The following is a 21,589-nucleotide window of genomic DNA, read 5'->3' as shown; positions in this document are numbered from 1 at the left end:
TGATTACAGTCCTGGGTTGTGTTTATAAGAGTTCCAGCTCTATAGTCAGAGAGCCGAGTTCAAATCCCCACTCACAGTATTTATTGTCCATGCAGTTGATCTGGCGATCTATTATTTGCTAGATTTTTATGTGCTTATGCAACTTCATTCCTACTTAATTTAGTATGTGTTTATGCTTGTGTCATCTCCCAGGTTAGCACAGATTCTATGCTTTTTATTTTTGTTCAGCACCACTCTTATCATATCCCTTTGCACATGGCAATGTGATCAATACTAACATGAGCCACATCTATGTGGCGAACATCCCATAATTTCTCTACAGTAAGTAACAAAGGCAAGTAAGAATGAAAAGTAGTACATGTAACAATTACTCTCATCATCCACGTGCATGTTCAGAATTGCTATTTTTCAAATCTCTTTAAACCAAGATGATCCGCAGCGATACAAGCCCAAGAGGAACCATTAAACAATATTTGGAATAAAGTCATTTGGCCTAATTTTCATCACCACGGATTTCAAGGAGTACCACCATCCGTGCCAGGTGTGCCAGACCACCCCGTTGTCAGTTTTAGCGCTGTAGGAGCCGCGATAGTACAGGCCGTTCAGGTTTGCAGAGTGACACCTAGTGGGAGAAAAAAATAAACGCAGAACAGTCAGACCAGGAGATTCCGACAGCCTTGCATTTTGCTAGCACATGATCAAAAACATCTTAACTATGAATTCTGCCATTTTCAGACGAGGAAATATTTACCAGTTCTCAGAAGCCATGATATTCCTACAGCAGATGTTTTGTTTTGTTTTTCAACTGGTGGGTTTTAGTGCCATAATAAGCCCTGAGGATACAAGTCTGGCCACTTGCGGTGAGTGTATTGATAAAGAAGCATTTTTGTGATGAACAGCCTTTAGACAGAGAAAGGGAAACAAGCAAACAAAAGCATAGGCTTGTAGTCCTCTGCCTTAGCAAGAACAGAGTGGTTTGACACCGCACGGTGTGGCTTAGTGCCCTACCACCGGCCCCATCACCTCCCCGATAATTTGCTCTTACACCTTCATCCATCTGCCGCCAAGACCTAGCGTGCACAATTCAAACTTTCTCCCTCCCTGTCTTAAAATCACTAGCATAACAATTATTTTAACCTCAAGGATACGAAAACAAAAGGCCTAAACCCACCATTTAAAGTTTTCCCAGCCGTCAACCAGTAATCATTCGTCCGCGCTGCCGTGTTCACTTTTTACTCTAACCTACTGCTCCAGTCTAGATAAGTTGGTCAGGTTATCATCAGTTTTAAAAAGCCCCCCTTCCTCTTTTTGTATTTGTAAATTTTGTCCCTGATGTGGATTGACTAAAACGTGTGATAATGTGCTGTGTACTGTTATGAAATAAATTGCTACATACTTCTTTATTAATATAACCAATGAAAAGACATCAGGCATTAGGATATCGGGAAGGCATTCACAAAGGATAGTTCTGAAATCTATGGAAAGCACTCGCATTATTGAATCAAACAACCTTACGATTTACCCATAAATGTCAGGTGGTTGGCTAGAATCCTTTGCCCTGCTTAGTGATTCACTCCTGCTGACCACACTGGTAGTCCTCCTGATCTAAACGGACACACCTAATCGAGAACATGTCTCTGAAGTGCCAAGAGCACACCGTGATTTGAAAGTAATATCAAAAACCAAAATGCTCTAAATTGGGTCTCCAGAATATATATTTTGGTGCAGCTCTGTCCTCCTAGAGACATCTACTACATACACTTTTTAAATTTGGTCTGTGGTTTGAATCCTGTTAGGAATGGACTGTATGGCCAACACAGGAAATCTTAGCTATTCTGAGAACAAATTTCCACCATCTTTCCATTTCTCGAACACCCTGGACTTGAAACTAGATTGGGAGATGGCTGGGCTCCCACGGTAAAAAAAATTAACACTCAGCAATTGACTTGCTGTGTGGTGCAAGAATGCCTCGCAGGTGGGTATTTATAAAGTGTCAACATTTCGTGCAAATTAGAAAAACTATAATAAGCCCTGACTGGTGTGGCTTAGTGGATTGAGTGCCGACCTGCAAACCGAAAGGTCAAAGGTTCGATTCCCAGTCAGGGCACATGCCTGGGTTGCGGGCCAGGTCCCCAGTTGGGGGTGTGCGAGAAGCAACAGATCAATGTACCTCTTGCACATCGATGTTTCTCTCCCTCTCTTTCTCCCTCCCTCCACCTCTTTCTAAAAATAAATAAAATCTAAAATAACATGATTGATACTTAAAAAAAGAAAAACTATAATAAGGAGGAAAATGGTAATAGAGTTAAACTGCAGTACTAGCAGGCCTGATGGAAGGAACACCAAGCCTGTGGAACAACTGGATTTTTCTCCAGCTTTTCTGATTTTCCATCTGCACAGTCTTATCATCTCCTCTCACTCCAAGGGCAACGCATGCTCCTTGGGTGACTCCAGCCACTGAATTGCCTTGGTCCTCCCTGAACCCCTACCTTTAAAGTCAAGTAAATCATTTATTCACCCCGGATCACATGTGGGCCAGTACCATTCAGGCACAATACAAGCTGAACAACTCAGCAGCAGGTACATGGTTTGGGTCCTATGTTAACACTAACTGATGTGATTGTTAATTCCTGCATAATTCTGTCCAAAATCGAACATGAAGGAATGCTTTCCTATCATTCACTTTATGAATGATAGGAAAGTTTCCATAATGCTGGTAATTTTTACATAATGCTAACTTATGCATTATGTACAATGCATTATGTGTAAAGGGAGGAAAAAAGAGGGGAAAGGGAAGTTGACCAAAGATGGTTGCTAAGAGAACAAGAAAACCACTAGGGAAAAGACTGTCATTTCCTTTGATTTGCTGAGTAGGAAAGATAACTTTGTCTCTCCGCCCCTCTCACTGGTGTGTATGAGCTTCAGTCCCCTTACAAACGACCAAAAATTAAATGTACTCACACTGTTAGAAAAGCAACATCCAGAGAAAATTCTGTTTTTACAACTACTTAGGCTCAACTTGACTAGCTGTGTCTCCCTAGAATCTGCAGTTCCAAAATCAGCATGTCAGAGTAAGCGATGTTCTGAATGAGGATTCTCATAACTTTCGGGGAAATCAGCATGTTTCTGGTACACCTCCACCTTGTCAGACAGAGGATTCTTAAACACTTTAAAAGTGCTTACATAACAAAAATGTTAAAATGTGGATTATGGGACTTAAATGGATAGTCCTCAATTACTTGGAAAATCTGACATTTCGGAAATAATTACTAAAAATTTTTTAATGGAAAATTTAAATGTCCAGATAATTTGAGATGGCTTGTGCCTTCTAAAGGGAAAAGAAGATGTTCAAAGCTCGGATGCTGCTTCGCAGTCTGAGCGCATCCGCTTTGCGGATCAGGCCCATCAGGTTATTTGTAAAGAAGATTCTATGAAGTTTCCATGCCTGCCTTAAACCTGTGATTACAACAAAGGGAGCTGTCTGGAACCCACTTCGGGTGGAGAAGACTTAAAGGAATCGCGGATACCTGGTCTCGAGAAGAGGAAATATTGAGGAATAAAATCAATACATCTCGGCCAGTAGCTGAAGATTATGTTGAAAAGGAATTACAATTACGCTGTAGCTACCGAGGGAAAAAAAACGCCAAAGTATAAGAAGGCAGATGTCAGCTTAATAAAAGAAGAAACTTAATACCATCAACAGTGGAATGAGCTTGCTGATTAAGTAACATTGAAGTATTTAATCAGAGGGGTGGAATTAGGTTTCAGGAATACTGTAGAGAAAATTTCTGCACTGGGAGGAGCTTGGGTCCGGTGATTTAATGCAAATCACGGTAATTGAAAAGTAGCATATACTACAGAGAAAAATTTATAACAATAACATGACCATTTCATATGATGGGAGAAGGTGAAGAGCTACTTGGTTATTGGAAGGCCGAAAGTATTTTTCCTGCGTGTAAATGCTCCCTATTTCTTTGTGCCGATTTGTGGCCTACCGTTTATGGTAACAGTCTCGTCATTCAGTCTGCAAGACTGTATTTGGTTTATTTCTAAGACGTATCTTTCAAGCTTTACTCACGTACACAATGAACAAATCCTCAAAACTACTCCGGCACTGAAGAATTCTAATAAAGATGATTACTTACTAATACCAGTACAGAGACCAACATGACCTCAGACAGGTATTAAAATCAATGCCCACCAGTGAGATTCCATCAGTGCCATTACAATTCTGTTCATAAAACGTCAAACCTGTTAAACCACCAGCCGGAGCGTTCTTCTTGGGCACAGTTCCCTTCGTAGTTGTCATTATCTCTGTCCCACGTGCTGAATTTCATTCTTTGATGACTACCCCACCATTGCTCCTCAGGATCGAATTTCACTGCAAGCGAGTCCCCAGCTGTTCCAGAATATTCTCCGATATTCAGCTCGTAGGAATTCTGGAGGAACAGAGGCAACTTCCACTGTCAGTTGTCACGTTAAAAAGGTTTATTTAATAAATGAAAGAATTTTATATTTTTATTTCCCCTGACTTCAGGGTTTAGCTTGTATGTTTTATACATTATTTTGTGGCATTACTTATTTGAAAATTTTAGTACCTTTTGATCTCCAACTTTGAAAATTTTGTATTGGGCATAACGGCTATTTTTTTCAAAATCTGCAAGGTCGATTTTTAAAGTGTAGTCTCCTAGAAAACAACAACAAGAAATTGTAGGGTTTTTTAAAAAAAAAACATGTGAGATAACATTGATTTACTGAGGACTAAAAATAATGATGGCTCTGTTTTACTTAGACCAACTCCTGGGTCAGTTCTTCAGGGAATAAACAGTGGCTCCAGTGTATTTACATGAAGATTTTATTGTGTATTTTACTTGAAAAAAAGTAGGGACACAATATTAAAGATAAAAACTTCTATATCATAGGTAAAAGCTAGTGCAATTTACTTTGCAAAGAACAACAGAAAATCTATTTAGTTAATAGATTAAGAGATCTAACAATGAAAGAAAAGAACTTTCAAAAAGTTTAAATGTTTTTCCTCTTTTTCTTAATTTTGGTAAGAATGTTGATCTTAAATATAAGTAATGACTGAATACTTAGAATCTTCAGGTTAGCTTTTCCTCATTGTCCCCTCATTTGCAAATAACAAGGACTATTAACTTTTGCAGAAACACGACTACTGTCAGGAACATAGAAAGTTATCAATCAAACCAACTGTTAAATAGTTTATGCTCTAGCCTCTTACTTTAATAAACAAAACTTCACGATAACCTGTAAGACCAGGTTTGAATTTGGAGTCTCAGATTCCTCCGGGTTCCAAGGTAGAACGTGGAGGCCCTGGAGAAAGCCCCCGGGGACCCCACCTGTCGGCCTGGTCTATGGTCTGCCTGCCTCTCATCCCATCACTATCTCCATCACACACAGCATGGGCATGTCCACACATGCGGGCTTTCCAGACTGCACACCCAAGCTCTGTTTACACCCACAACAAAAGTTGTTCCTTCACCGTCCCTCAAGCGTAGGGGTACATACACCAGCAGCACAACCTTCCCACAGGGGGATGGGCGCAGAAGCATGAACGGGTCCTGCAGACAAGCAAAGCTGTGTGAAACGCTGGATTCCCTACCGCTGGAGTGAGTCTAGGATGGGGAGGGGGCTCCTGTTGGTCTTGGCCCTCTAGTCCCACAGATTCCTTCTCCCATGGATTTCTCTAAAGTGAGTCCCAAGGACGAGCCCCTCTAACCTGAACAAGAGGCAGCGAAGGGTATGTGAACCAAGACTATGCAGTAGGCGGGAGCAGTAGGGCAGGCTGGTAACTCACCCACAAAAACACTTTGTATTATAGGAGAGATACAAAATCGGTCTCATTGTTTTAGGTAGCCACCTAAATATCTCTTTGGTTATGAAGTAAATCACAATGCAATTACAGACCATTTCTAAAGTACCTTTATTGCAAACACTTCCAGTTGAAAATTGTGTAATGGGGCTAAAGCTATTTTTGGAGGCAAGTGCTTAGCCTTAAGTGTGGATGATGTGATTAGTGGTGGTGAGGCCTAGAACTGATAAATACATTTTTGCTGCCATGAGAAGTAGCTACACTGAGCACTAAGCAAAAGATGAAAGGGAAGCTGATGTGTTTGCAAAGTGCATCTGGGCAACCAAGCACTCAGTAATCATTCAAAAAATAATAAGTATGAATTTTGCACATTTAGAAGGCACCAAGAGTTACTTTGGGGGGTTTTCACAGTTTCGATGAGAAACCAGATACTTATTAATGTGTGAAAGAAACAGAAGTTGATATGATAAATGTCACGTACCTAACCAAAACAAAAAAAAAACACTTAAAAGTAGGATAATAAGTATGTTACAATTTAAATAGCATTAGATACAAGAAAGGACAAACAAAAAAGTATTAGGCTTCTAGGACTATCCCTTCTCTCTCAGTTATTATTCCAGTGTCTCAAAAAACCCTGTAATTATAATCCTACTCACTATTATGAATATAGGAGCACCAATTGCTTTCCTTAACTTGGATGGAACCAAGTAAGACCCTTGCTCTTACCGTTAGCGCATTGCTAGTGTGGTTTAGCATGCTTTCTTTTCAATTAGCAATAATCACACCTCGGATACACCTCACTGGCTACGATACTGCCACTGCGCAAAGCTGTAGCATGCTTTCTTGAGCAATAAATACAATGGCCTTTTATGAAACATTTAGAACCAAACCTGAGTGGCGCTGCCTACAATCTCACACTGCAAATGAGGTAGGGAAGACAGTGGATTGCAGCAAAGACATGGAAAGAGAAACATGGAAAATTTGTTATCAAAATAATGATACTTTAGACAAATATTAAACTCTAGTTAAAGATAACCACGTAAAAGTATATAGGGGAAATTTTATAGATGTCTGCAATTTACCTTGAAATGTGTCAAAAAATAAAATGAGTTGGTGGACAGATAGATGGATAGATGTGGGAAAAACAAGTAGAGTAAAATGTTAATGTAGAGTACAGGTGGTAGGTGAAAACTTCATTGAGTTTTACTGTATCATTGAAGTTTTCAAAATAAAACTTGGGTGAGAGATGAAAACAAGGACATTAATGGGGTATGGTATTCAATTGCAAAAACAGCCCCAATCCCCCCGTTTCTTCACCTTCCCCTTAGCAATGGGAATTGGTAAGCCCACGCGGGAAGTCTCTTTCCTTTCCCCTTACTTCTGATCTGGTTCTGTGACTAGCTTTCACCAATAAAAGATCGTGAAAATACTATGTGCCAGTTCTGAGTCAAGAAACAGGTATTTCCTCCCCCTTCCTTGGAACTCGGTTAAGGCCCAAGCCAGCGAGCTGGAAGATGAGTGATCACCTGGAGGGGAGCTGAATTGCTCCATCTGAGGGCCTAGAAGAGCTGGCCTCTACCTGCCCAGAAAGCTGATCACAGACCCATGAGCGACCCAGCCAAGTCCAGCAGAGCACAGCCCTGATCGGCAAAACCAGCCAGACGACTTGTGCAACTGAGAAGAAAAACAACTGGTTGTGATTTTAAGCCACTAAATTTTGAAGTGAGTTGTTACGCACTACTATGGTGGCAATAGGTAACTGTACCTTAGGTATATTTTGAGGCACTTAAGACATTTCAGAAAGAATGATTATGACATTATATTTCTTGTCCAGACATAGAAAGTACGCACATGAGAAATCCCTCCGGCCCCAACTCAGGTCTAGTTTCCTTTTTCTCTAGTCACAGTTTTAAGCAGCCACATTTTACGAAGGGAATTATTGCCCAAAAGAGACCATTGCCATCTGCAAATTATAGTAGTTACTGAATTAGTTCTGTTGCCTATAATTTAGTGAAAAACATTTTAGTGTTTTTATTGCATTTCCAATGAATTTGATATTAGGCAAATCTTACCTTGTGTGGTTAGTAAGTGAAGATTTTTATTACCCAGCCAATATTCACCATCCTTTCGGACAAAATTTCCAAAGCCATTTTCATAGTCATCCCAGCCTCTAAAACATTTAAAGCAAAAGCTGATTTTAGCACAATGCAACTAGACCTTTGCAGTACCCGAGGTGCCCACCCCGCCTCGCTGCTGCTCCTGCACCCAGCGGTTTCTGGATTTGTCAACGCTCTTTCAGTTACTCTGGTTTAGAGACAGTGAGCGTCTGTCTAATTAGTAGAAATTAGGACAGGACAGAAGGGTTTACTTATTATAAACTTTACACTTTCTATTCCACATAAATCCGTACGTCGTAATTAGCGCACCTGCTGAAGTTCTCACTGCCGTCAGATCGTCGCTGAATCACAGTCCATCCTCCTCCATCGGACATGTCACAATAAACAGGGAGCTCTGCCGGGCTCTGGAGGGGCTTGATTTTGTAAAACCCACTGCTCTTATACCCGTCATTGAAAACCTCTGAGCAATCTGTTTATAAAACAAAGTAATGTAACATTTGTCATGTCTTTTTTTTTTTTAATAAAGGGAGCCTGTGAATGAGATTACTCAATACTAATGCAGACAGATAAACACATGAAGGAGATAATCAGCTTTTTAAAATTGCATCTGGTACATCTTCCAGTGGATATTAGCAAAGTCATTTCTTTTTCTATCTAACTCCTAGAGATGATCATGGGGGAAAGGAGTGAAATAGGGATCTGGTTTCTCATTTTTAATTTTTGTAGAAAACACTTTTTAAAATTATATGTGTTTAGTTATTACAGTTTACATAAATGGAACGTACAGATTTGTCAGACAGAATAGTGGAATTTTCTCTCCTATGAAGCTAAAATGAAAGTAGAAATATAACACCAAACAAACAATAAGGGTTATCCTGACTTAGAGCATTGCAAATCATTCAGAACACCTGGAAATGGACTCAAAACAGTCATCTTCTTGTAAGAGTCTTACAATCTCCCGGTCTCACCAAATTTTTTTACTAAGCCACTGAAATTTCTAACAGCCCATGTATTCTTAGATGTTTTTGCTAAAAACTGAATGTTTCTGCTACTCTTTTTCTCCCAGCATTCTTCTTTGACATGGTATATCTTTGGAAGCAAACATAGCTACCAGTTTGTCACCAAAAAGTAGTATCTGCTTCTTTAAACACTTGAGGGTGAGATAAGTTAATATCATTGGGTCTCACGCAGGCCGACCTGTGCAGACTTGGAGAATGTGGTGGGTGTGTGCTTCGCATTGCTTAGATGCCCAGGAAGCTGTGCTTCGGGTGGCTGAAGTGTTGGCCGTTACACAGAGATAGCTTCAAGGATACTCATTCACAGGCTTTTGGATAAAAATACTTTCAATGCTATAATATGACATTATGAACTTTCACATTTTACCCTTGCCATTTTGTTAATTTCCTGTCTTTTGAAATTTTTTTCTCTTCCTGATTGGATAATTTCATTATTGTAGTATATTTTTAAGTTCTTTCTTCATTTTCATTGTTTTGATGGCAACTCATCTACAACTCTGTTTTGTTACTAACAAAATAGACTCCACTTCAAACAGTTTGAGTAGGCAATAGGAATCAGAAGAGGAAAAAGAAAAAAACAAAGAAAGTTAGTGACTTCCCAAAGCCCTCCTCGAGTTGAGAACAATAACATACCACTGCTTTGGTACGATGATGAGCTTTGTAATGATTTCAGCTTTATCACATACTTATTTTTGAGATTCAGAAGCCCCAGTGGTCTCTATACTGCTGAATTATTTTTTTAAATCCTATTTTGTCTACTAAACAAAAAATAAAACAATAAGAAAATGATTACCTAAAATTAGTTCAATGTTGTTCAAAAGTCTACATGTTGTGGTCAAATATATTGCAGCCCACTTTTCATCAAAGTAGGCAGATCTTAACTTTCCTTGTTAAGAAAAGGAGCTTTTTGCTTACTTTTAAACTTTTATCAAAATGCTGAATAGTAAAGGCTCTTAAGGTTCAGACTATTTTCTAAACAAATATGGAAATAATTAGCTATAACGTTTGCCTCTGGAAAACTTTGTGAATATAGAGTTTTCAGCCAACATTTCCTATTTGTTTTTATTTTATGCCAAATATGAGTTTGTTTGTGTTTTCAAAAATTTTTTCTTCTTCCCAGTGGAAAATGTCAAACACAACTTAACATCCAGAGGAAAGCTTTCAACAGGGAGAAATAAAACAAAGCAAAAAACCCACCCAACTTACAATTCAAATAAGCACTTCCTTAGCAAATAAGTTAAGGAGCCTGCCGTGCAAACGTGGGACTTACATTGCCATTGCAGAAAGTTCTAACAATGTAGGGTTTTTAGTATTAGCTAGGTATTTAAAGCTGTAATTTTCAAAATGTTTTGACCCACTCAACTCCCTGGAAAACAGGCAGGAGGAGGGCAGGGGTAAAGAGCTCTGTGTTCATAGGAGTTAAAAAAAAAAAAGGATTTTTGGATCCTTACATATAGATTGAGGCCAGCACGCCCTGCCCCTTTGATAAACACGGCATTAAACTGGGCGAGGCGAATACTTTCTTTGATCACGCGGGAAACCAACTAGGTCGGGAGTCTGAATGTTTAAGCTTTTCATAAAGTGACATGACAGCCTGCCAAGTGGGCTTTTTCCTCTTGTCCCAGGATGGAGGCCGAGCTTAAAACTGAGAACCAAAGGCAGGAAGCACGGCATTCTAAACTCAAAGACAGGCTGGCAAGAGGTCAGCCCCCCACTCCACCCTCCACCCTCCACCCTCCACCCTCCACCCTCCACCCTCCATCCTCCACCCTCCACGGGGCTTGTTGGGAACGCCAGACCTGGCCCTCCCACTGCCACTCTCAACTCCCAGGTGACATAAGGAGGAAACGTAAGAGGAGAACCTCTTACAGTTCCCTGGAGAGCACAGTATTCTCGTAGGGTGGGGTGAGTGGGCCCTCTCTTCTCAAAACAAGGGACACAGGAAATACGGTAGTCTCCCCTTATCCCAGGTTTCGCTTTACATTGTTTTATAATAGTTACCTGTCATTCACTGTGGTCTGAAAATATTAAATGGAAAATTCGACAAATAAGCAACTCATAAGTTTTAAATTATGTGCCATTCTAAGTGGTGCGATGGAATCTCGTGAGTCCTGCTCCACCCAGCCTGGGTGGGTAACTCATCCCTTCTATTCTAATAGCACAGCTGGCATTCAGGGAGCTAACGGCTAAATGCTTTTGTAATCATGTACGTTAACTCATTTAATCTTTACAGCAGAGAAACAGGAGTTCACGTCGTTCCCATTATGCAGGTGAGGAGCATGAAGCACACAGAGGTAAGGGAACTTCCCAAAGACCACAGCGGTCAAGACGGGCAGCGGGACTTCGGAACCAGGCTTCAGAGTCTGCACCTTCACCACTGCCCACAGTGTGAGGGACCGTCTCATAGGGACTGGGACTCCCACGCAAGGGGACACGGTGAAGCCAAGGGGCTTGTTGGCTGAACGGATGTGATGCCGCAGGCTGTTGTGAATGTCACCAATTAATGTGAGTTTGGTACTGTAATCTTTTAATTTAGGTACATAATTCAATAGCACCCAAAAACTTTAAAAAGAGGCATCTAGTTATATATTATATAAAAATCATGTAGTTTGTGCATTGTTTGCATAAATTGCTAGGTTATATGTAATTAAGTGTTTTCTACCATGAGATGAATTAGAATTAAGAAAATAATTAATTTAATAATAATATAGTAACTTGTAAATGAGAGCAAAACATTTATGTTTCTATAGATCATATACATGAATATTTTTTAAATTCAAGGACACCAAAACATAAATTTTGGTGTGAGCAAGTCTTTATATATTTCATATAATATTATATATGACTATATATGTGTTATAATGTATTATATATGTATATATGTATTATAAATTAGAATTGTGTTATATATTTTATTTATGAAGTGTTTGCCCTTGTCATGCTTTCTAGTACTATCCCCATGGGCTGAAAAATAAAGTACAATTGAACTGTATTTACATTTATAACTTACTCCTTCTTCTCCTTCATTCTTGTACCATATATGAAAAAAAATTAAAAATGGATCTACTGAATTCAGGATTTTTTAGCTGTTATATCTAGAAACAGTCATCTAGAATGTCTGTTTTCTATTGTTCCATGTGTTATAATGTTATAAGAAATATACACAACATAATGGTTTGTCTGGATTCCATCCATATCACTCTTCTACCCAATTCCTGTTTATGCAGTCAGCCCTGCTCTGACCTTGGCATTTTAATTTCTTAGTAACTGATTCTTGCCATACTCCTTGGTGACCTCTTGTTCCCTAAAGTCCGCTTCCAGCACTCTCAACACGGGGATGGGGTTTTTAGCTCTTAAACATGATTGACAGCACAGTCCCAGTAACATCCAATTGCCTGCCTCCTGCCATTGTCTGACACGTGAATCTAGGCTGACACCTGCTCAGACTGTGTCTGAGTAGATACCGTGATCTTGAACTTGGTTTGGAATTTGGAATACTGGTACTTCCTCTGCATCCATCAATTCCTTGCCCTTGGGGTCAGTGTTGTACCTAGCTTTGGGTTCACATATCTGCATGCTCCTCCCTAGAATAACCAACCTGTTGCCTTTCTTTCAAGTTGTCATTCAAATAACTACCTTGTTATACCCTGGGAATCCATTTGAAGTATTTGTACTCTCTTTCACCTGATCTGTTCCACCAATTAAACTTTAAACATTGAACATTTCCTATATGCCAGTCATCATGGTAGGCACTGAAAATACAAGCAACTGGCTGGTTTAGCAGGGGGATTATGTTGTTACTCCTATCTCACTGTGCAACCTCGCTTTCATGGGTGAATGTGAGGATCTGTGATGTCCCGGGCACTCTGATAGGCAATAGGGTGAAAGAATGCATTAAAACATCATCCCAAACCTTACAACGTACCCAGATAATTAATTGGCCAAGATAAACTCACAAACAGAGACATGACAATTCATCATGGCAGAAGCTGGACAGGACATAGGAACAAAGCACTTTGATGGCATAATTATTACTTCTGACAACCGTTGGTTTACTTTAAAAGATGGAGGAAACCAGGTGGCTAGTTTTCTATAGGTCATAATATGTTCAGTGCTACGTACACGTGTGACAGTTGAAGATTATTCAGTTTCTTGGGGGAAATACTGGCCTCATCAAAACAAAAAAACCACCAAGCCATAGAATATACAGATAAAATAACTTTTTTATTTTCCTAAATAATTCTCATTCTTTCTACTTCTCTAACCTTTTATTCTATTACCTTATTTATTACCCTGAGGCAGATCAGAGTTGCAGAAGGAAAAACTGTATAAATGTGACAAGAACCAATACGCAAATAAAAACAAAGCTCAGTTGTGAAGTTTCACAAATATCATCTGCCATTCTCACACTGATGTTTAAACCATCTATTGCAATGATCTCTTATGAAACTAATAGGGATTCTCAGATACTGAGCATTGATATTAAATGTCCCCTGCAGAGATAGCAGAGGAAAAAGGGTGAAACATATTTGAAGATAGTTGAATTTGGTATAATGCTTCATGCTGCTTTTTACTGGAATAGGAAAAGGTCTTTAGCAAAAGCTGAAGTGATCCAATGATTAGTACCATCATTGCACATGGTTGTATAAATTAGTTATTGAAACACTAAAGAAAAATAGATTCTGACCTGCATATTGCCTCTTTCCTCCAAGGTCAATGATACTGTTGTCCTCTCCTTTATCCAGCAACTGGATCTCCTTCTCATGCAAAAGCTGTGCAATCTTGACCTGTTGCTGCTTGACCCGGGTCTCAAGCTGGTGCACCTGGGCTCTGAGACGTACCTGCTCCTGGAGACAGTTCTCGAGAGCCTGCAAAGCAATGGGTGTCTTGTTCTCATGGAAAATAAGTGATCCTAGTGAGTTGGATAAATTAACGATTCAATTTTGTTCCTAACTCCCATTTCAGAATATTATTCCAACCAGGAAGTAGTTTGAAAGTTCTAAAACTATTTGTTATTTGAAGGATAAAAAAGCATGGCTTATGCTAATGTGCTTGAACTACAAAATGTTATGATGTAACATGACCGAAGTGATTACGCTAAGATTTCAGAGTCGCTGTCTCATTTGACCCTCATAACAATTCCATAAGGTAGGAATGGGCTCAGTCCTGATGAGACGGCTTGCTCAAAAGTCCCCAGTGGGTAAGAGAAGTCAGGGTTTATACCCAGCTCAGGGTCTGCGTATGACACCAAGTGCTTTCTCACCAGTAAAACAGACGAGGCTTTTGAGTGAGCTGTTGGTATTCATGTGCTTTAAAACTATAATAGAATGCTTATAATCTTAGACATCAGGTCACCTTTATAAAGAAGGCCTGGTTTGGACTCTCATGTTCTTTAATATCACACCCATTTACCTGTTGCTGAAAATTTTACTGGATTCACTTTAACTTTTTGCTTATTTATCATTTTGTCCTCAATCAGCTTAAGAAGGGAGGGGAGGAGCCTGAGTCTTAAAGTTAACTCATTTACCGTCTCTAAAAAGACAAATAACCCAAGAATATTGCATGTGAGAGAGTTGATCAGCTCATTTCTAAAGTTGTACCTGACTGAGCAAACCCTCCTAAGGTAAAGCGAGTGTGGTGGGTGAATTGGGAAGGAGGGTGGCAGAGCCAGGTCTGCTGGGAAGAGACATGGAGGCCGGAAGCTGCAGTAAAGGCCCTGAGTTCTCAGCACTGGGAGAGCTACTGGGGGAGCAGGAAAAAGGACAAAAGACGAACCTTTGCCTTTTTCCCTTAACATCTCTGTTTGCAGCTCCTGTCACAACCTTGTGTGGTATGTGTAAATGTTCACTTCTGAGAAATCACCAGCACTAGTGTATACGTGCTTCACACTGCTTTTACACACACTACTTCCTAAACTAGGCACTTGGTTATAGTCAGAAGTATTTCCCAATTTACAGTTGTTTAACTTCCCATCCCCACCTTTATGTACTACCCCTGTATTTACTATTCCATAAATATGAGGATCTACTGTGTCCAGGGCCTCTACGAGACAGTCTGAACAGCACAGTTGGATAAGCTATTTGGGACACAAGAAAAAGGCACACTGCTTTGCCATGAAGGACTATAATGTAAGTCCATTACATTATAATTTGGCCTCACAACTGAAAGTCATACAACAAGAGAATGGAGACGCCATGGCAGAGGCCACTCCTCCCATCTCCTGGTCCCAGCTGTCTCTCTAGGACTCTGTCTTATTTGCTCTGGGTTTATCCCCTGAGTCACACCTGTCTAAAACATGAACAGCAAAGACATTTTATGGTGTTGGAATCCTGTGTTGCTTCCTAACAGTGGGAAATTGGTTGTGATATGGTTAAATACAGTGGACTATGCAATTTAAAAATAACCGAAGGGATTACAGGGCCACGCTCAATCGGTATGAGACTGGATACGTGGTGTTCGTAAGCTTAGTTAAAATTCAGCAGTTCTCCTTCTCTCAGAACTTTGAGTAAATGAGTATTTTTACCTTTTTACACATGAATTCATTGTAATTGCCTTCAAATAATCTGTTTAATTGATGCTAATGGTATTCAATAGTGGAAAGCTCAAGGTCCATTTTAATGAATGGTTTTAAAGTTCTTATGTCATCTTAGCACCCAAATAACCCCAGTAAATTTAAAAAAGATTTTACTTATTTGTTGTGAATACTGATTTTTACTTAAAAAAAAATTTTAAAGCCCTTGGTAAGTGCCTACTACGTGACGGGTGCTGCCACGAACCCTCATTCTGCACCGCTTCCCCCCATCCCACGTTAGTTAAGTTCTTTCAGTGCAACAAGTTACTATAGATTTCCCGCAGAATAAGAGAAAATTCAGGTCAAAGCGGGCATTACAAATACAACAAAAGCTTTTGCAATGAGCTTACCCAGCTTTCCCTGCCCGTTACCAGAGTAGTGGTAACAAGGATGAAACTCAACATCTTCGCCATTTTCCCCATTGAAAAACTGCAGGAACAAAAAGAATTTCATAAACTTATTGCCTGTGAATTTTTTTATGATGCTAGAGTTAAGGTCAGACTCAAGGGCATCCGGGAGGTCGGATGAAGTTCCAGGCCATCTGAGAGTCGCCAAGGAAATTCTCCTGGACTTCCCCTGGCCTCCCCTGCAGGGACTGATGCTCTCACTGTGACTTTCAATAGAATCGAACCTGTTCAACTGCAGAAATAAAGGAGGGACTTGGATCTTTGGGTGGTCTGCATCGCTGCTTGTACAATAGTGAGGAAAAGACACAGGCTCTATAAACACACGTGGTCCAGATTCTGGCTGAGCTGCTTCCTAGTTGTGTGGCCTCAGGCAGTTTACGGAAAGGCCCCCTCTCTCTAAAATGGAAATCCTAATTCCTACTTTGTAGCAATGTGGCACCTTTGATGTAATATTTTTAGATACCGTGGCATCTGATAACTGCTAAATGAGTTGTAACTCATTTTGTGTATGGAAAACAGCTTTTATTTTTAAAAGAAGAACGAATAATAAAGTCACAACAGGTAATAAGGTGACATTGTTTTTCTTAATGTTTTAATGTTTAGGCAAATTACCAAGATAATACAAAAATTTTAAATCCTACCTAAAGTTGTGGAGGAAAACTCACTTTACCACTTCTAAAGATTTAAAAAAATCAATCTTATAGTCATTACTCTTGATGAAAAATTTTGTTCATCCTCAAAATAACTTCTATGTGCTGCCAGTGGGGAGTTTTCATAAATTTTAGAAGCTAAGGAGCCTAGAAGGACAGAAACATCTGCATAATGTTCAAAAAAAAATTAATCCTGTGGTTTCTGCTAAAAAAAGAAACTGGAATCACCTGAATTATTTGTTAGCCTATTTTTATTCTTATAGAACCTATGACAATTTGGTCATTCCAATGTGTCTCTTTCTCAATTTTTATGTAATTAGAGAAATGGTTCCTACACCTTGCTGTCCATTAGCATTTCTTGGAGAGCTTTTAAAAAATCTCCATGCCAAGGGACTGAATCAAATATCTAAAGGCGGCAATCAGGCCTTACAATTTTTTAGACTCGCCTCTGATTGCTGTTCAGCACAGATTGGGAAGCAATCATTTAAGGTCTTAATAGACAAAATTTTTTTAGCCTATATTAATAAAGTAGGTAGTTCTTAGTCATACTGGGACCAACAAAACATTCCAGAATGGAAGAGGCATTACATTCCGTCACAAACAGCATGCATGACCATTTTGAGGAGTATTGTAAAATATAATGTGAATTTTAGAATATGTGAAATTTGTGCATTACAGAGAGTAAAAATGAGTCTGCTAGGTATAACTGCATAATTTTACGTCACACGTCGTTATGTCTGGCTGACATTTTTATATCTATTTACCTAGAACTGTGTTATGCATTTATAAACATCTTATTTATTCCTCAAATAACCGTACAAGGCACGTGCTATTATCCTTATCATACAAATGAATTATAGATCAGAGAGGCTAAGTCACTTCCCCAAACTCACACAGCTGGTGTATGGAAGACAAAGCACCTGAGCTTTCCACCTTGAGGACTAATGCCCCCAACTTGTATCTAGTTGGCCTTCCTCTCTCTCTCTGTATATATATATATAGAGAGAGAGAGAGAGAGGATGGGGCAAAAGTAGATTTAGAGGTGTGAGTATATGAAACACAGTTTATTCTTGTATTGTTATTGATTAGTTATTGTATCATTTTCCACATGAACAACCGTAAACCCACCTTTGCCCCACCCCGTATTTCCCAGTTATCTATAGAGAAATAGGCTGTGGAGAAGCATAGAGGCCCTCTGATGTGGACTTTTCCACTGCACATCCCTCTCACTCCTGAACATGGCTGTGACACATTTGCTCTTGGGTCACAGGTTTCGCCAAAGGCACCTTGGGTTCCCCTGGCAGGAGAGGAGCCGGCTGCACTAAAGCCGAAGCTGTCCCAGGGAAGGGCGACATCAGCAAGCATGCACTGATCATCTATCTGCCCAGCGCTTTGCTACATGCTGCGAGAGAGAAAAAGAGCTCCCTGAGCAAGGCGATGATTTGAGAAATAAATAGAAATAAATATTAAAATGGAAATTAAAGATAATATAAATTAAGTATACATGAAACCATGTGTAATTAAATGTAAACACTAAACACTCCCAGACCACCCCTCAAGACAAAATTAATTACTTCCTGCACTGTGAGCACACCCAATCTTTATGGACCAGGGTGGCATTTACTCACTCAAGAAACAGTGTGCGCACGCCTGCTGTGTTCCAGGCACGGTGCCAGGTGATGGGGTTCTCATTTAGTCAGTTTTTCACAGGTCCTCTCCAACTGCTCCCTTATCTGTGCTATTTTGCTTAAGGTAAGATGTTTTCAATCTATATTTTATTTATTGGTTTGAGAGAGAGAGAGAGAGGCAGACAGACAGACAGACAGACGGAAATACTGATTTGTTGTTCTACTTATTTATGCATTCATTGGTTCCTTCTTGCATGTGGCCTGACTGGAGATCAAACCCACAACCTTGATGCGTGGGGATGATGCTGCAACCAGCAGAGTCACCCGGCCAGGCCAAGAGTGAGATTTTTGAAGGCAAGCACTACGCCTTGCTAATTGTTGTGGTTGACTCAGATATTCCCCAGGAGGGAGAGTCTTTCTCAGAGGTGAAATGTGATTTCCTTGCCACAACACTGCAGTCCGTTCATAGTGACATACTTTTCTATGCTTATTTTGGTCAAGGGGAAAACAAGGGGCTAAGTGCATTTCGGAAAGTAAGTGTTAATCCAACTTTTAGTTGGATTGAACACATGAATTTGTTTTTTCTTTCTCACAAAACCCTGCTCCAGGGCCCCTTTAAGATTTCTGAGCCTCTTTTCCTAGTGCCTCATTGTTCCTTTCTTCATATATAAGGTTGAACTATAAGAAATGGCATATGTTTGGCCCTGGCTGGTGTGGCTCAGTGGATTGAGTGCCGGCCTGCAAACCAAAGGGTCGTCAGTTCATTTCCCAATCAGGGCACGTGCCTGGGTTGCAGACCAGGTCCCCAACTGGGAGTGCGTGAGAGACAACTACACATTGATGTTTCTCTCCCTTGTTCTCCCTCCCTTCCTCTCTATCTAAAAATAAATAAATAAAATCCTTTTTTCATAAAAGCTATTTTAAAAAAAGAAATGGCATATGTTTGAACATTCTGACCTACAAAAGTAGCAATTTCATATGATTCAAATTAATACCTATTGGTTAGATGGAAAGAAAACACTTGAATCATTGTAGTCTTTTTGCCAAAAAATGTAGGCTAAAAATAAAATATTTGTAGCTTATTTAGTGAGAGAAAAAATTTGGTAACAGCCTGTTTTTATATGAATGCTTCCATGTTAATACATTAATATACATAGATTTAAATATGTTTAAAAATCACTCACATGTAGTCAACATGTGAAATCTCGTAGTTCTGCCCTAAGCTAATCCTCAGGATGTCTATTGAAAAATTACAGCCTTTAGAAAAATGGTGTTCTTGTATGTATGTCTGAGCCGGGCTCATGCATAAGTGACAGTGTGTGTTGCCAGCGCTCTGGGAGACACTGGCAAAGCATATAACATGTGTACCTATTGTTATACCTTAGATTTGGTATAAAATAAAGGGCCAAAGAAATGCTTTCGTAGGTCTTTGTATCTTGGTGTCCTCAAATTCCCATCTCATTGCCATTAAAATAATCAAATCTGATCTTTCCCAGAGAAAGGAGGCAGCCTCCAGTCTTCAGATGCTTAAACAATAAGGCATATCAAAATGTCATATGTATTTTAATAGTCATTATGTTAATTTGATCATCATTAGAATAATTCCTGAGGATATCTTAAGTCCTTTAAAATTCCACAGTGCCCTCATTTCTAATTCTAGACGTTTTCTACAATCTTGAAGAAATGTTTAGGTATTAAGAAACTTGCTTATAAAATCTGGTTTTCATCATTCATCAAAGTAAACCATTATTATTCTGCAAATCTGGCTTGTGGTAACGTTATATCAGATTATTTAGTTCTTCATTATGTGACTAATTGTATTTCTTTTACAATGTTTTTGCTTTGGAAAAGTTGAAAACTTTTAATCATTGTAAAATAGTTTTCAATTGGCTATTCTTTGATGTACTGTATTATTTGATATAAATTACTCTAAGTCTATAAAGTCTAATTTCTTCCCCACTAAAATTTTTTTAAGTTAGTTGATTATAGTGGATTAAATTTAAAAGCAAAAATATTAAGTTTTGAACTTAAAAGTTTTATAGCCGATATGTAACTTTTACAAACACAATTATAAAAGTACATTAGTAGCATGTAAAATTTTAAAAACAGTGCATTTTAAGCGAGCTATTATGAAAGAATACAAGATAAAAGAAATAAAAAAGAAAGAAAAAGTTATTGAAGAAATCATGTTTAACAAGTTCGCATTCACAAATGGACTGCAACCTTAACGTAAGACAGTCGAAAATTTACCCATGAACATAGTCTTAGAGATTTTTATGTTATTTTCTTCCAACTTTACTCTTTGTTTAAAAATGGAAAATAACAGTGTCTTTATTTTTATACTCAGTGAAAGCCTTAAAAAGCTAAATGAGTTTGATCCCCCAAAATGGAAATAAAAATACTTCTGAAGTTTTTACATCTGAAGTGGAAATTATAATATGGTCCATTATCTTCCACGTTGCATAAATGAAACTTCAGATCTTATTATTTACATCAAATCCCCACCCAATTCATTCAAAATGTACTGGGAATGAGAAGGAGACAGAATTCAAAATCTCTTTTCCAAGCTGCAGAAACAGACTTTTCTCGCATCAACCTGCCCTCTCCCAATAGCTGACAGCTGTTTATTCAGTCCACTGCATATCATCCATACCTATGAAACAGATGAACACTGTTACAGTTATGTCAAGAGTGAAGAGGTGTTCAGTACCTTGCCTACAGTCAGAAACTCGGCTCAGGTGAGGTCCAGCCACTCGGCCCGCCGGGGTCCTTTAACTGCGCTCCAAATTTATCATTGTTTCCCTATTATTTGATTAGAAACAGGGGCAATATTGATTCTGGCTTTAACCCAGAAACAAATAAATGAGGAAATCAGTTTAACGGGAAGGACAACTAAGAGAGGAGAGTCAAGGACAAAGCCAATACTCTGATATTTTTTTCTCCCGCCTGCATACATTTTTAAGAAAGATCCACAAATATATCTTTGCAAAAATACATCTCTGATTTTTAACCTCTTATTATTGTGCTCATTCAGAGAATTTTTGTACTTCAATTAACTTCAGGAGTGCTCACTTAAAGCTTAAATAAAACCTAAGTTCAGTTGAAGCTTTGCTTTAAAGTGCTACTGATAATAAAATTTTACCTATAAAGAATTAAAATGCAATACAACTACAACATAGAGAGAAGCTAATTTTTTCATAGTTATTAAAGTGGGGCAAGTTAATAATCACCCAGATGAAATGGTCCATTTATCGGATCTTTAAGAAAAGCAAAAGGATTCCCTGAGGTGCCCAATTGGGAAATTTCTCTGTAAGCATCAATTACCCTCTGAAAGAGGTGTTCCTTTTTAAAAACATTTTGCAGGATT

At 39.0% G+C, this 21,589-nt stretch overlaps 1 protein-coding gene and 1 pseudogene across 2 annotated transcripts; both read right to left on the bottom strand.

Annotated features, from left to right (window-relative positions):
- Positions 1 to 367: 367 nt before the first annotated feature.
- On the bottom strand, positions 368 to 21,012 carry FGL1 (fibrinogen like 1). Of its 2 annotated transcripts, none has more exons than XM_024562830.4 (8): positions 20,933 to 21,012; positions 15,888 to 15,966; positions 13,654 to 13,834; positions 8,260 to 8,419; positions 7,906 to 8,003; positions 4,599 to 4,687; positions 4,252 to 4,439; positions 368 to 622 (listed from the first exon to the last, which is right to left on the bottom strand). In XM_024562830.4, the coding sequence occupies exons 2-8, from the start codon at positions 15,957 to 15,959 to the stop codon at positions 463 to 465; spliced, it is 948 nt and encodes a 315-aa protein (XP_024418598.1). In that variant the 5' UTR covers positions 15,960 to 15,966; positions 20,933 to 21,012; the 3' UTR covers positions 368 to 462. The 2 variants fall into 2 exon arrangements, with proteins under 2 accessions (XP_024418598.1, XP_045053204.1); XM_045197269.3 differs by having other exon boundaries at positions 20,876 to 21,001.
- On the bottom strand, positions 6,592 to 6,663 carry LOC112306812 (U4 spliceosomal RNA; annotated as a pseudogene).
- Positions 21,013 to 21,589: the final 577 nt, after the last annotated feature.

This window comes from Desmodus rotundus, chromosome 13 (genome assembly GCF_022682495.2).
Source record: "Desmodus rotundus isolate HL8 chromosome 13, HLdesRot8A.1, whole genome shotgun sequence".
NCBI lineage: Eukaryota > Metazoa > Chordata > Mammalia > Chiroptera > Phyllostomidae > Desmodus > Desmodus rotundus.
Note: the sequence above shows the minus strand (reverse complement) of the source record. Positions and strands in the feature narration are given on the sequence as shown.

Coding starts and splice junctions, on each gene's coding strand:
- FGL1 (XM_024562830.4), bottom strand. CDS start 15,959: ATGGGGAAAATGGCGAAGATGTTGAGTTTCATCCTTGTTACCACTACT. Junction 4,440..4,598: donor TCAAAGTTGGAGATCAAAAG/GTACTAAAATTT, acceptor CTGTTCCTCCAG/AATTCCTACGAGCTGAATAT. Junction 623..4,251: donor TCCGGCTGGTGGTTTAACAG/GTTTGACGTTTT, acceptor TTCTCCCACTAG/GTGTCACTCTGCAAACCTGA.